At 42.4% G+C, this 16,139-nt stretch overlaps 1 protein-coding gene across 2 annotated transcripts in view; it reads left to right on the forward strand.

The window, feature by feature from the left end:
- DNER (delta/notch like EGF repeat containing) overlaps positions 1 to 16,139 on the forward strand; it is a 390,866-nt gene that overhangs the window by 286,191 nt on the left and 88,536 nt on the right. The window contains exon 8 of one of the 2 annotated variants that reach the window (XM_086337448.1): positions 9,191 to 9,415. The exons of the other annotated variant lie outside the window; for it this stretch is intronic. Coding sequence (XP_086193574.1) covers positions 9,191 to 9,415 — 225 coding nt within the window. The remainder of the gene's footprint in view (positions 1 to 9,190; positions 9,416 to 16,139) is intronic. 2 annotated transcript variants of the gene reach the window in all.

Below are 16,139 nucleotides of genomic sequence, written 5' to 3' on the forward strand. Positions count from 1 at the left end.
CTCAAGGATGTTGACTTTTTATTTATATAGTAAATGTTGAGCGGGCATATTCATGTAAATATTGGCTCAAATACAAAATTTGAAGCAACAGTCCATTATCTAAATCATAGTTTTTTTTTTTTTTTTTTTTTTAAATATTAGCCCCTCATTCATTAGATTTCTTTGGCAGTTCCATTTTATTTTCTGTACTCCTTAAATCTTCCATCCTTTTCTGAACTTTCTTCTTGTTGCAATGGGCTGTTTTAAATCTCTTGGCTACTGATGTTGCTTCCATGTGTTTGAAATAGAGGTTTTTCTCTGGAGCTATTGCATTTTCCTTCCAACATTTCCTGATGTCCGTCATTGGAGGTTCATATGGCTTGAAATAAACTCTTCCAAATAAGAAATATCACCATCTTCATCATTCTCTCTGCACCTTTTGGTTAACATTATCAAATAACCTTTCATTTTCTACTCTTCAAGTAGGACTGAAAATCCAGATGTACTAGTTCATCAGCATCCACTTAGGACTTACATATTATCCCTCTGTTATAGTAACTTACTGACCTTTCAGTGGCTTCAGAGACATTACTATTATTATTTTTATTACTTATGTTGCAATATTCCACCAAACTGCACTTCACTTGTTCCATATAGAGTTCTTCACGGTTTGGAGTTTGAATGTATCCAGGAAGGTAGTTGAACCCAAGAATGTTAAATTTTGTTTTCCAACATTCTTGCCTTTGCCACCATAACTAATTTGGTTTGCATATTCTGCCAGAGGAATTTTCAGAATCATTTACCTTAAGAGATGACTGATAGGCTGACCAAAGTTCTCAAGGGTTATACTGATAAAAAGAGAAGCTTTCCGAAAAGCTCTCTAAAATAATTACTTTTAGAACTGGTAACAGTATTCAGGGACAGGAGATAGAGTTTAAAGCTCTTTCTATGTAATGTGTGTCTGTGTGTATGTGTAAAGAGAAAGAGGATGGAGGGAGAGGCAGAGGAGAAAATAGAGTGAATGAGAATCTTGGTCCATTTTTAGAATGGTTCTTGGAAAGATGAAATATATCCTGGCTGAGTTTCAGATGATCCAAGGCCATTTCTACCATGTGGTGTAAAGCATCTTTCTACCAGCGTTCTCAGAACTTCCCTGCATTCTGGAAATTCAGTGCTGAGCTTCATTTTACACCTGTCTGCTGTAGCTTTGGGTCACTGACTTCCGTATTTTTATACAGAAAAATCATTTCATATTTTGCCATGTCTGAGTTTGGGATCACTTCCAAAGATACTTATATTTTTATATGTATATTGAATGTACAGTGTTTCTTATCTGGGATGCAGCTTAAAATTTGAAACTAAATTCATGCAATATTCAGGCTTTCTGTGATCAGCATCATGTTTCCAAGCCAGTTTTGATTCACAATTTTAAAAAGTTATACATTAATGCCCCTATTCGATGCAGAGTAGCCAGAACCATAAACTAGCTAACATCTAGCTTTGATCAACACATTGGAAGGTCGGGCTTGCATTGGTTGGCATCATGGCTCTAAATTTGATTTTTGGATGATTTTTAAAATATTTGGATGAATATAAAGATAACTTCTAATTTTATAAGGAGTTGGTAGGTAAGGTGGTATGAAATAAGTTTACTCCTTAGGATTCAAGTTTTATTTTTATATTTTAAAAAATATCTTGCATGTGATATTGGAAATACTGAGAATTAGTCAGTCTTGGGACATTTCAAATGCCCTGAGTTCAAAAATCATCATTGCTAAGTAGTTTCTGTTTTCTAAAGCTGTTTTAAATTTAAGACTTAAGGACACTGACGGGTCTAATCTGACTCTAATTCCATATGCTAGCATAGCACCTTCAACTTCTCAAGTGCTTTTATGCAAACCCTTACTCGAGGAAGCCTAACATGGGGCTTAAGAGCACAGCTGTGGTTTACAGACCTTAGTTTGAACCTTGCTTTTCCTACCTACTGAGTGTCCCTGGGGGACTAGTTCCCTAATATCAAGTCTCTAGGCCTTCTTCTATAAAAGTGGATAATCAGTTCAGTTCAGTTGCTCAGATGTGCCTGACTCTTTGCAACCCCATAATGGTAGACCCTAATTGAGTTAGTGGTTGTGATAAATAAAAGATAGATACCAATTCCTTAGCATAGTGTCTGATATATAAGAACTCAGAAAAAAAAGAACTCAGTATTTGCTATTACTATTAACACCAGAATTTGTCTCTTTCTCTCTGCTAACACAACTATAACTACTTGATATATACAGCTATAGTCTCTTCTATAATCTAATTCTTAACAAATGAGGATGCTAAGACATGCAAGAACTAGCTATTTGATTGTGCCAATATGGTTTATCAATCAGAATTTGATTTATTGAATTGCAAATAGTAGACACCCAATAATCATGATTTAATTAATGTAGCTTTAAACTAAGTTTTGAAGCCAGTGTAAATCCTCCAAATTTGTCCTGTTTTTCAATATTTTTGGGGTAGTAGGTCCCTTGTGTATTGATATAAATTATAGAGTCACCTTGTTAATTTATTTTAAAAAAGCCATCTGAGATTTTGATTGGTAATTGCAGTGAATCAATTTGCATATTAATAATATCAAGCCTTCCAATTCATGAACATGGTCACACACAAGTAAGATTGAAGCTTTGGCTTCCCAGCTCTGAATTCTTTGTGTCATGAAAAAGTCAGAGATGAGGATGCCATCAGGGTCAGGTTCTAGTGAGGGCTCTCTTCCTCGTTTGCAGATGGCTGCCTCCTTGCTATGTCCTCACATGGCAGAGAAAACTCTGGTGTGTCTTCCTCTTCTTGTTGTTGAGTCAGTCAGTCATGTCTGACTCTTTGTGACCCCATGGACTGCAGCACGCCAGGCTTCCCTGGCCATCCCCAACTCCCAGAGCTTGCTCAAACTCATGTCCATTGAGTCGGTGATGACATCCAACCATCTCATCCTCTGTCATCCCTTTCTCCTCCCACCTTCAATCTTACCCAGCATCAGGGTCTTTTCCAGTAAGTCAGTTCTTCGCATTAGGTGGCCAAAGTATGGGAGTTTCAGCTTTAGCATCCATCCTTCCAATGAATATTCCGGACTGATTTCCTTTAGGATTGACTGGTTGGCTCTCCTTGCAGTCCAAGGGACTCTCAAGAGTCTTCTCCAACACCACAGTTCAAAAGCATCAATTCTTCGGCCCTCAGCTTTCTTTATAGTCCAACTCACATCCATACACTGCTGGAAAAACCATAGCTTTGACTAGATGGATGTTTATTGACAAAGTAATGTCTCTGCCTTTTAATATGCTGTCTAGGTTGGTTATAGCTTTTCTTCCAAGGAACAAGTGTCTTTTAATTTCATGGCTGCAGTCACCATCTACAGTGATTTTGGAGCCCAAGAAAATAAAGTCTCTCACTGTTTCCATTGTTTCCCCATCTATTTGCTGTGAAGTGATGGGACTGGATCCCATGATCTTAGTTTTGTGAATGTTGAGTTTTGAACCAGCTTTTTCACTTTCCTCTTTCACTTTCATCAAGAGGCTCTTTAGTTCTTCTCTGCCTCTACCATAAGGATGATTACACCTTCTTCTTGTTACAGGGCCCCTAATCCCATCATGGGGGCTCCACCCTTATCTAATCCTAATGATTTTCCAAGGCCCCACCTCCTCATGTCATCACATTGTGGGGATAAGGCTTCAGTATATTAATTTTGAGGGGACCTAAACATTTGGCCTATAACAAATGGCATTTTGAAAATTGGCTCAGCACTTAATCTGTGAATCAGTTCCTTTTCTAATGTTCATTGGATTTCCCAGGTGGCACTAATGGTAAAGAACTCACCTGCCAATATAGGGGACATAAGAGAGGATCCTGGGTTGGGAAGATCCCCTAGAGGAGGAAATGGCAACCCTCTCCAGTATTCTTGCCTGGACAATGCCATGGTAAGGGGAGCCTGGTGGGCCACAGTCCATGAGGTCGCAAAGAGTCAGACATGACTGAAGCAACTTAGCATGTACTGTTCATTAATGATCTTGTAAGCCAGGAAAATTATTCCATAATTGCCCTAAATCGCATACATTTCCATCAAGTGTATTGAGATACAGCTTGAATTCATTTTTGCTTTGTCATCATCCTTTATAACAATGACATTTTAGATTACATTATCTTTCTTTCAGACTAGGATAATATGTTAAAAGGATCTTCTGTCTTCAGTATTTCCTGAGGTATATTAAGATCCTCTGAAAGTATAAAACATTATGCATTCTCATCTTGTTTTTATATTTTCTTGAACTGGTAAGAAAAAGGAAAAGAAATTATTATTTATTTATAATAATAAAATGAAGGATTCCTGATTCAATAGCAGTGAATCTTTTAGATATTCAACAAACATTTATTGATCCTTTCTTTAGTTAAATTTTCTTCTAGTACATAATCAATTCCTCCTTTTTTGAAAAATATTTTTTTCAATGTGGACCATTTTAAAGTCTTTACTGAATTTTTTACAATATTGCTTCTGTTTTATGTTTTGGTTTTCTGACCAAGAGGCACATGGGATTATATCTCCCTGACCAGGGATCGAACTGGCACCCTCTGTATTGGAAGGCAAAGTCTCAACCACTGGACGACCAGGGAAGTCCCTCAATTGTCTTTTAAGTCTTTTTACATAAAGCAAACAAAACAAAGGCCTCCCTCTGGCTTCCATTCCTATTTAGATCCTGTTTAGATACAGTGCTGTGTCTCCTGTTCCTGTGTCAATCAGCTTTTGCGGCATAACAAACCACCTCAAAACTTAGTGGTTAAGACAACAATTATTTATTTAGCTCATGATGATTGTGGGGTTGGCAGTTTGGGCTGGATTTCAGAGGGCCACAGTCTGGCTAACTGGTCTGGGGTGGCTTCACTGGGCTGGATGCTTTGCTCCATGGGGTCTCCTGTCCTCTAGTGGGGTGGTCTGGGCCAGCCCACCTGGCTTTTAGACAGGGTTCAGTGACATTTCAGGCAACTCTCCTTTCGATGTTCACTTTTCTGATCTTTTCTCATAGCTCAGTTGGTAAAGTATCCACTTGCAATGCAGGAGACCCCAGTTCGATTCCTGGGTCAAGAAGATCCCCTGGAGAAGAGATAGGCTACCCACTCCAGTATTCTTGGGCATTTCTTGTGGCTCAACTGGTAAAGAATCCACCTGCAGTACGGGATTCGATCTGGGTTCGATCCCTGGGTTGGGAAGATCCCTGGAGTATGGAAGGGCTACCCACTCCAGTATTCTGGCCTGGAGAATTCCATGGACCGTATAGTCCATGAAGTCGCAAAGAGTTGGACACGACTGAGTGACTTTCACTTTCACTTTCTTTTCTTAAAATTTATCCATCCGTTTGTCTATCCATCCATCTGTCCCTCTGCCTGTCTTTTCTTCCCCTGGGAATCATAAGCTTCCCCTGGGAATCTCTTCCTGTATTTTCCATTGCAGTTGGTAATAATCCACATTGTTCTCATCTGGAAAACCTGGGAATCACATAATTTTGTGATTATGTGACACATCCACAGTTGAGCATCATTTCCACTCTCACCCAGCCGCTTCATTCTTTCTGGAGCTGAGCATATTGGACACTTCTGACCTGGGGGGGAGGGGGGCTCATCTTCTGGTGTCGTTTCTTGTTGCCTGTTCATGGGGTTCTCGTGACAAGAATACTGGAGAGGTTTGTCACTGCTTCCTCCAGTGGACCAAGTTTTGTCAGAATTCTTCACTATAACCTGTGCATCTTGGGTGGCCCTGCATGGCACGACTCATAGCTTCATTGCATTATGCAAGCCCCTTTGGCATGACAAGGTTATGATCCATGAAGGGGATTATAATTTTAGCTGCTTCTTATTGAACACTACTTATCAGTCATCATACCAAATGTTTGTGTAGGTTTTTGCATTTAAGCTTCATAAAAACCATATGCTATAGGCATTGCTGTCTCCATTCCATGAAACAGATGAGGGTGATTAAGTCCTTGCTCACAGTCCCAGTTTAGTGGGCAGAGATGGTTTTTGAATCCAATTTCTTTTGACTCCAAAGCCTGTGCTTAACATTTTGTCAGACTGAGAAACCACATATACAGGACCCAGAGAAATGACTTATCAACATTGTAAAATAGTAAGGGTTCACACAAGAATCTGGATTTCAAATACTCCTTGAAAATTTAGAAGGTATGGTAAATGGTCTAACATTCCAATGGCAGCTGTTGGCTTCAGGGGGATCGTGGGCACCCTGTTTGGAAGGCCATGCCTTCTGTAGTTAGCCACTGTCCCTGCCATTCCCCACTGCTTTATAACTGGCCCACTTCCTTCATCAACACAGTCTGCTGGACTCCTGCTGGCATTTGAATTTTTGACTATTGTTGCATTGTGTCCTTAGGCCCTGCCCACCCTTCAGTTCTTCCACCATCAATTGGTCTCTGGCTTGACAGTGTTATGTTGTTGTAAAATCTTTGTCTAGTCTGTCTCACTAGCTTGGTAGACTTGAACAGGATGCTTCACATTTCTGGGTCACCACTTTCTCTTTTTAAAAATAAGGCTATTAATAGTTCTTGCATCATGCAGTTACCCCAGGGTTAAGTGAACTACTGCATGTGAAGGCTTAGAAGTGTCTGGTACGTCTCAGCCGTGAGTGGATGTCAGTTGTGACTGTTATTTTTACCATTTTTCATTCATTCATTCATTCAGCACTGGAATGGAAACTGTTCTAGAAATTTTGCTATTATCATTTTAGAACCCACAACAACTTGATGAAAAAAATAATTTCAGCCTTGTTTTTGGGGTGAGGTAGAAAATGAGAGAGGTCAGGACTACCTTCGTTGTTGAATTTTCCATATGATGCATATTTAAGTATATTCTTTTCGTTCAGAATAAAATGGAATGTATCTCACGAAGAATGGAGTTACATTCCGCTTTTGGCTGCAGAGGGGCTCTTTGGAGAATTCAAGTGTTATCAATACCGATCATGTGGTACACTTTTAGTATGATATTTAAAATTTAAAAGCTATAGGGAAGTTTATAAAATGTTGAATAGCAATGGAAGGTTTTGAATTTTCTATTTTTGTAGAGAAAAATTTCAAGTTGATACTGCCAATTTACGAGTGATGGTTTAAAGTGTGGAAACTAATTTTGTTTGGTTTATATATTCACTGTGTCCTTAACAACAAAGGTTGCCAATATTGCTGAGTGTTCTGTGTGAAGATGGTTAATATAAATTTAAATCTAGATAAGAAAAGTGAAATAGAATATTGAAATAAAAACTGTATATGAGTAAAGTTATTTAAATTTGTTTCTAAAACTGAATAGTCTTCACTTTATTTCCAAACTGCTCTTAAAATATTAGAAGAATAGGTTTTACTCAAGTATTATTAAAGACCTACTTGGACACACAGACCTACAGATTCACATAAACATAATTAAAAAAAGGTTTTTAATTGAAGTAGAGTTGATTTACAATGTCATGTTATTTTCTGGTGTACAGAAAAGTGATTTAGTTGTATATTTTCGGATTCTATTTTAGTTCATTACAAGATATTTAATATGTTCCCTGTGCTATATAGTAGAAGGATATGTAATTTTTTTTAATTGAGAAATACTGAAACACACAACATAAAAATCATATGCCCAAGAAATACATTTAAAATGAAAAAAAGTTAAAGGTTAATTGAAGTACAATTTACGTGTCATAAATTTCATTCATTTTTAAAGTACAATTCAGTGCTTTTTAGTAAATATACAGAGTTGTGCAGCTATCACCACAATCTGCAATCCATTAGAGCATTTACATCAACCTCAGCCTCCTCATGCCATCTGCTGTCAGCCCCTCTTCCCACCCCAGCCCGAGGCAACCACTCATCTACTTTATATAGAGATTTATTTTACCTGTAGATTTATTTTGTCTGGACATTCCTTATAAATGAGATTATACAACAGATGGTGTTTTGTATCTAGCTTCTTTCACTTAACGTATGTCCTTTAGGTTCATCCACATTGGCACAGGGCTTCCCAGGTGGCTCAGTGATAAAGAACCTGCCTGCCAATGCAGGAGACACAGGTTCGATCCTTGGAAGATCCCCTGGAGAAGGAAATGGCAACCCACAGGATTCTTGCCTAGGAAATCCCATGGGCAGAGGAGCCTGGTGGGCTACAGTCCATGGGGTCGCAGAGTCAGACAGGACTTAGCGACTAACCAACAATGATGTTGGCACACGCGGCAGAACATTTATTTCCTCTTTGTTGCATAATAGTGTTCCATTGTATGCATACACCCAGTTTGTTTTTCCATTGCAATGACCAAATTGTTAAAAATTATATATTCAAGAAACTGCTAACAGTGGGTTATTCTAGAGAAAGGAGTGAGGAACAAAGGAATAAAGGTGGGAAATGATATTTTTCACATTTCCTGTTTTATATGGATTTAAGGTTTTAAATTCAGGATTATTCTTCATCTATTAAAACAAAGTAAGGAACATCTTCCTCCAGCAATGTGTATTAAATAAGAGATGAAATCTCTCCACTGATCCCAGTCCCAGCTTCCTAAAATCAATCACCATTAATTTATTTTTGCCATCTTTCTACTTTGTACATACATAGATATACATATCATGTTGGCCAGAAAAGTTTGTTCGGGTTTTCCAGAGGGTGTTACCCATCAAATGAACTTTTCAGCCAACCCAGTGTATCTATCTCCCTGTATCTCACTGCTGCTGCTGCTGCTAAGTCGCGTCAGCCGTGTTCGACTCTGTGCGACCCCATAGACGGCCTCCCACCAGGCTCCTCCGTCCCTGGGATTCTCCAGGCAAGAACACTGGAGTGGGCTGCCATTGCCTTCTCCAATGCATGAAAGTGAAAAGTGAAAATGAAGTCGCTCAGTCATGTCCGACTCTTCGCGACCCCATGGACTGCAGCCTTCCAGGCTCCTCCGTCCATGGGATTTTCCAGGCAAGAGTACTGGAGTGGGTTGCCATTGCTACACCTAAGCAATCATACATTTTATATTTCCACCAAAATGGAAATACCTTGGTTACCAAAGCAAAGAAAACCCGCCTGGTTGGGTGGTGCGGTATTCATCAGTTGATGATGAAGCAGAGTTCTGAACAGCAGCCCGAGTTTCTCGGTGATTAAGTGGAATGTGATGTTTCTTTTTACCCCTCCGCCCTTCTGCATCTTTCCGCAGGCTACCTGGGCTCCACCTGCGAGGAGAAGGTGGACCCGTGCGCCTCGGCGCCCTGCCAGAACAATGGGACCTGCTATGCTGATGGGCTGCACTTCGGCTGCAGCTGCAGCGCGGGCTTCACGGGCCCGGCGTGTGCGCAGCTCGTGGACTTCTGTGCGCTCAGCCCCTGCGCCCATGGCACGTGCCGCAGTGTGGGCACCAGCTACAAGTGCCTCTGTGACCCAGGTGGGTACCGTGGCCGGGCTGGGAAGTCCTCTCCTTCCTTCCCCAATCTTTAACTTTTCTTTTGCATCTGAGCACAGGTTGGCCCGCTGCAGGGGTTTGCTTGTCCATCCAAGTGGACCCCACTTGTGTGTGTGTGTGTGTGTGTGTATGTGTGTGTGTGTGTGTGTGTGTGTGTCTTCAGTCGCTTCAGTTGTGTCTGACTCTTTGCAGCCATGTGGGCTGTAGCCCACCAGGCTCCTCTGTCCATGGGATTCTCCAGGCAAGAATACTGGAGTGGGCCGCCCTGCCCTCTTCCAGGGGATCTTCCCAACCCAGGAATCCAGCCCTCATCTTTTAAGTCCCCTGCACTGGCAGGCAGATTCTTTACCACTAATGCTGCCTGAGAACTATAACACCCTTTCTTTTTAAACTCCCTTTAGGCAGGCTTTGAAAAATACCCTTTCCTCTTTTCATGAGCATTCCACAGTCATTATAGAAAAGAAGAAAATATAAGTCAGCAAAATGAAGAAAATGAAAACCAGGCTTAATCTTTTTGTTGTTGTTTAGCCCCTAAGTCATGTCTGACTCTTTTTGAGACCCCGTGGACTGATAATAGCTTAATTATTTTGGACAATTGACTATAGGTCACTTCAGAGCCTTTCCTGCATTATATATCTTTTATTACTGGGTTCTGAGGTTAATGGAATATTTTTCGTTTTCACATGCACACAAAGCAGAATGCAGTCCATTCAGCATTTTATCATCATTTAAAATTCTTACTTGGGGCACAGTTCATGTTAGAGGACTTTTTTGGCTTCCTGTGTAAACGTTCACAAGTTCCATCATTTATTTTCCGGATGTCTTCTCCATTTGTATTGCTGATTGTCAACTGTGAAAGTTTTGAGACTGAGAAGTCGGAGTAGTTACTAGTGAAAGTTTGTGTCCGCACAGCTCTGAAAAGAACGCACACCGGCAGCTCTGTCTTTCCTCTGATTTATATTCTCCCCACGTCTGCATCCTTGCATGAGCTGGCTCTTTAGAATGCTTCCCAGCCCAGTGATCCCTGCCCCACTTCTCTGGCCCATGTACATGGCCGACAAGTCCCCTGGTTGGCTCCACTCCTGGTTCTGCTATGCAGTGCCCCCTGCCTGGAGTGCCTGCTCCTCTGTCATCGCATCTCGCCTGCAAACTTCCCCTTCTGAGGTTGAATCAGCTTTCCTTCGAGTTCCCACAGTCACCCACAGTATCCCTTTCTTGGTATTTGAAGCTCTATATTAAGTATCCTTGTATGTTTTTATTAACATATATATGTGGAATCTATAGAGTGCTTCCCTGATGGGTAAAGAATCTGCTTGCAATGTAGGAGACACAGGATACATGGGTTTGATACCTGGTTCAGGAAGATCCCCTGGAGTTAGGAAATAACAACGCTCTCCAGTATTCTTGCCTGGAAAATTCCATGGACAGAGAAGCCTGGTGAGCTACAGTCCATGGGGTTGCTAAAGAGTCGGACACAACTGAGCAACTAAGAAGGCAGGCAGGCATATGTAGAATCTAGAAAAATGGTAGAGATGAACCTATTTCCAGGGCAGGAATAGAGACTTGGATGTAGAGGATGGACATGTAGACACAGCAAGGGACAGAAGAGTGGTAAGAGCTGAGAGCTTAGGATTGACATATATACACGTGTTTAGTTGTTAAGTTGAGTCCGACTCTTTGTGACCCCATATAATGTAGCCCACCAGGCTTCTGTGTCCATGGGATTTCCTAGGCAAGAATACTGGGGTGGGTTGCTGTTTCCTTCTCCAGGGGATCTTCTTGACCCCGGGATCGAACCCGTCTGTGTCTCCTCCATTGGCAGACTGGTTCTTTACCACTGATCCACCATGGAAGTCCCGTATACACACTACTATGTGTAAAATAGATAGCTGGTGGGAACCTGCTGTGCAGCACAGATGGCTCAGTTTGGTGCTCTGTGATGACCTAGAGGAGTGCGATAGGGGAAGGGAGGTCCAAGAGGGAGGAGATACGTGTCTACTGGTAGCTGCTTCTCTTCACTGTACAGCAGAAACTAACAACATTGTAAAGCAATTATACGCCAACAAAAAAGGCAAAAACCAAACCAAGACAAACAAAATTATCCTTGGATGTGTTTCTCTCCTCTCTTAGGGATGGGAGTAGAATGAAGTGTGTTTTTTAGTATCTTTTGTCTAACAATAAGGTACGATTTAGTGAGCTTAGTCTTGCTCGGTCCTGAGCTGGGTGCTTTACGTCTCTGGTCCTTTTATGTTCCCTCCCTGCCGGATGGATGTGGTGGAAGTGTGCTTCCACCAAGGTATGAAATGCCTTATTCCTGATTTAGTCACGTGTCGGTGGCCATTCACCCCACCCCCCCAGAGGCTGAGTCCCGGTTCCAGCCCAGGTGCCCCGGTTCCCCTGTGCTATGCCTGGTCTGGAACTTTCCAGGGGCACAGCTCCTACTCATCCATCACCTAAGGAGCGAGTAGGAAATACAATTGAGCCTTTGAAGGGTATTGAAAAGCCTCTTTCATGTAGACTTCTACTTCTCTGGTTTTCTAAACAGTCATGGGATTGATGTTTTGCCAAGGGCCCCAATCCTCTAAAATGTAGAGGGAATGGACCTGGTTAGTCTGCCTGGTAACTGCGTGAGTAGGATTTTCCAGACAAACAGAAGAGAGAGAGGGAGAGACAGAAAAAGAAACCATTGCTCAATTTTAAGGAGCTGACTCATGCAGTTGTGAGGACTGGCAAGTTCAAAATGTGGTACAAGCTGGCAGGTTGTCAACTTAGGCAGGATTTCTATGTTACACTTTTGAGCTCAAATTCCTCCTGCCTCAGCAAACCTCAGTCTTTGCTCCTAAGACTTTCAACTGATTGGATGAAGCCCACCCACTTTCTGGGAGGGTAATGATTTACTCAAAGCCTACTGTTGTAAATACTCATTTTATCTAAAGAATACCTTCACAAGAACATCTAGCCTAATGTCTGACCAGACATTTGGGTCCTGTGGCTTAGCTGAGCTGACACGTGAAGTGAACTATCCCAGTAACATTTTTGGGGTTTTTCATAAACCTCGTGGGCTTCCCTGGTGGTGCAGTGGTAAGGCATCCACCTACAGTGCAGGAGATCCAGATTTGATCCTTGAGAAGTGGCAACCCACTCCAGTATTCTTGCCTCAGAAATCCCATGGACAGAGGCACCCAGCAGGCTACAGTCCATGGGGTTGCAAAGAGTCAGACACCACTTGGTGACTAAACAGCAAAACAACGTGAGCCTCGTGGTGAAGGCGTTTCTGTAGTCTACATATGACGGGGACACTTTTCTGTGAGTATACTAGTCCTCCCCTATCAGAGCCGTGTGGAGGTGGGAGCCGCTTCCTCTTGGGGGCCAGTGTTCTTCCGTATGCCTGGCAGGCACGTGCCGTGGTACCTTCAAGGTGAAGGAGGAGGTGTGCAGCGCAGTGCCCTTACCTGTTTGGAACATGGGGCCCCGGGAGTGTTGGTATTTGCAGATGAAGAAAGCTTCATCTATCCTTCTCGTGTCACGACTCAGGAGCCCACTGCTCCCAACACACGGGGTAGTGATAATTCCCCGGGCCAGAATCCAGAGAAGAACCTCAGAGCATCCTCCATACGAGTCTCCCAAGAGTCCCCGTTTCTTCCGTGAGCTCCACGGAGAAAATCACACGTCACAGGACCAGAAGGCGGTTTTGTTTCTCCTCCCGTTCTCCTCTGATTTCTGTTCTCAAACATAATCACCTTACCCTCATATTTAGTTGTTGTATTTTGACAACTTGAAGTGAGGATGTAGTTATGTAGAAGTACCTGCTGCTTTTTAGTAATATCTGTCAACCTGTGTGTCAAGGCTTGTGTGCTAAGTCGTGTCCAACTCTTTGTGACCCCATGGACTGTAGTCTGCCAGGCTCTTCTGCCCATGGGATTTCTCAGGCAAGAATACTGGAGTGGGTTGCCATTTCCTACTCCAGGGGATCTTTCCCAACCCAGGGATCGAATCCGGGTCTTCCGTGTTGCAGGCAGACGCTTTACCGTCTGAGCCACCAGGGAAGCCCCTGGTGGGAGGCTTACGTGATCCTAAATAGAAAATATGCTTCCTGGTGTCTCTCTGTTCACACAAGGAGGAGTGGGAGAAAGGACTCATGAGACCCTCCACTTGTTGACTATCCCTGTAGGACTTTACAGGCCATTTCGGGGCCTTGGTTTCCCTTTTCACACATAACGTCTTAGATGCTCATCAGTTCAGCTGCAGTTGCAGCTGCAGATCCACAGACTGGACCTGGGACAAGTTACTGATCTCACCCTTCTAGCTTTTATTCTTTTTTTTTTTTTTTGGTTGTTGTCATTTACTTATTTATTTGGCTGCTTCAAGTCTTGGTTGCAGGATCTTTGATCTTCAGTGCTGAATGCAGGATCTTTAGTTGCAGCATGCGAACTCCTAGTTGCACTTTGTGGGATCTAGTTCCCAGGGATTGAGCCTGCGCCTCCTGTGTTATCGAAAGAGTGAGGGGTCTGGCTGCTTGCTGCTCAAAAGCCAATAAACAGGCCAGGTTGGTGGGAAAGAAATTTGGCTTTATTTCAAATGTCAGCAATTGGTGGGGGAGTGGGTGGCAGACGTCTGTCCAAAGGTCGACCCCCCACCACTGGCAGCCAGTGGGATAAGATCTTTTATAGACAGAGTCGGGGAATACTACATGTAGAAACAACAGCCAGCCCTGACAGTCATCTTCAGACTGGTCATCGGTGCTCTGACCAGCTGACAGTCATCGGTGCTCCGACCAGCGTCATCTTGGTTGTTTTAGGTACAGTTAATCTTCAGTTCCAGAGTCCGTTTGTTATCATTTCTTTGAAGCTAATTCTCTGAATTGTGGCAGCTCATGTTCTGGGTACAGTCTGGTCATCATGTAGTTAAATTCTCCACCTAGTATTTCAGTATCTTTAAGACAGCTCACAGGATATGGCTCAGAATATTATCTACATCCCTTGAGAAAGAACTAAAGATCCTTGACTATGCTTAATGACTACGTTAGTATTATTTAGTCTCCTGTGACTGTTTCCCTTTGTTTCCCCATTTCTCACTTCTCTGATTAAATTTTTTCTTTGACTAAAATTTTCCACAGGCAGAGAACACTGAGGTGGGTGGGTAGGCCAAGGACCTGCTCTGTTTCACCTGCACTTGGAGCAGAGTCTTAGCCACTGGACCACCAGGGATGTTCCTGTACTTAGACAGAAGGAACTTCATTCCATGTCCTTCTGTTGACCATGATCTTCTGTTGTGTGTAAAGGTGTTAGATGAGAGACCCAGAGCATGCTTCCTGGCAAGAGCAGTAAGGGCTTTGCAGTTGCTTTCCATCCATGGAGATTCCAACACTTTTCCTCAAGTCAAAAGGGTGAAGTGTCTCCTGTGAAGTTCCTCTTTTCCCACCTGCTATTCTCTGCCCAGCCTTCATTTGTGTCCATTTGTAGCCTTTCGCTTGATAAGGCCAATGCCTGGCCTCTAAGGAGCCTTGAAAAGCCTGAAGAAACAAATGTCCTGTTTCTGGATGCCTGCACTCATTAGGCAGTCCTCCAGGATAGAGCCTTGGAGTTCAGTCAATGCTCTCGTCAAACTGGGGAGATGAAATTGCTTTTGGAGGGGTGGCTTCCTCAGATCATTAGGTGACATTGTGTGAAGTAAAAAAGGCATCTTAACATCTGGCAAGAATTTACATTTTAAGAGGTGAAAATGACAATTCTCTGAATGCTAAATTTCTAGTCTTAATCTTTCGGAGCATGTAATTGCTTTACCAATAGTTTGCATAATAGAAGAATCTCATGAGAGTAGGTGAAATTGGGTGTCAAGCTGAAGAGAGGCAAGGCTGATCCTCTTTGTAGAGAGCACGCAGACCCCGTTTCATAAAATGGAAGCAGATTGAAATCATGTCAGGTTGATAATTAGCTCCCATCTGACAAAATGCCATTTGGATATGACTGCAAATCAGATTTGCCAGGTGCTTTATTTTCAGACTTCATTTTTAGCTTATCAGGCTAGGGAGCTCTGATGGGATTTTAGTATTAAATAATAAAATGTCAGCAGTGAGCAATCATGGAAAAGTTATCTTTCAGGGACAGTGTTAAGTGATAGGCCACGTGTTCTCTAAGAAAATCACAAATTGAAATCTCCCAAGGATGGAGAAAGTGAGGGCATGGAGTCTAATGGACATCGTGGGGAGCAGGGCCACTATGCATGGAGTTGCCAAGGACCTGCCATGACCCTCACAGGTGGCAGGTGATATCTAGTGTGATCTCTAAGCAGTAGTGGGGTCTGGAAATGCCTTTTGGATGGTGACCAGTGCGAGAAGGAATCCTTGCTAAGAGGGAAGGTGGTTTGCCTGAGTTCACTGATCTTGGCCCCTGCCTGATACACTTGAGTTATTACTCCAATCTTGTTTTGTTTTGTTTTTTTAAATTGGAGTATAATTGCTTTATAATGTTGTGTTAGTGTCTGCTTTACATTGAAGTGAACCAGATATATGTATACATATATCCCCTCCTTCTGGAACCTCCTGCCTTCCGCTCCCATCCTATCCATCTAGGCCATCACCAAGCTGAGCTCTCTGTGTTATACAGCAGCTTCCCACTAGCTATCTGTTTTACATATAGTAGTGTAAATGTGTCAACATGTGTGCTGCATGTATGCTAAATCACTTCAGTTGTGTCTGACTCTGTGC

Source organism: Bos grunniens, chromosome 2 (assembly GCF_055505025.1).
Source record: "Bos grunniens cultivar Pamir isolate PY7600 chromosome 2, Bosgru_T2T1.0, whole genome shotgun sequence".
Classification (NCBI taxonomy): domain Eukaryota; kingdom Metazoa; phylum Chordata; class Mammalia; order Artiodactyla; family Bovidae; genus Bos; species Bos grunniens.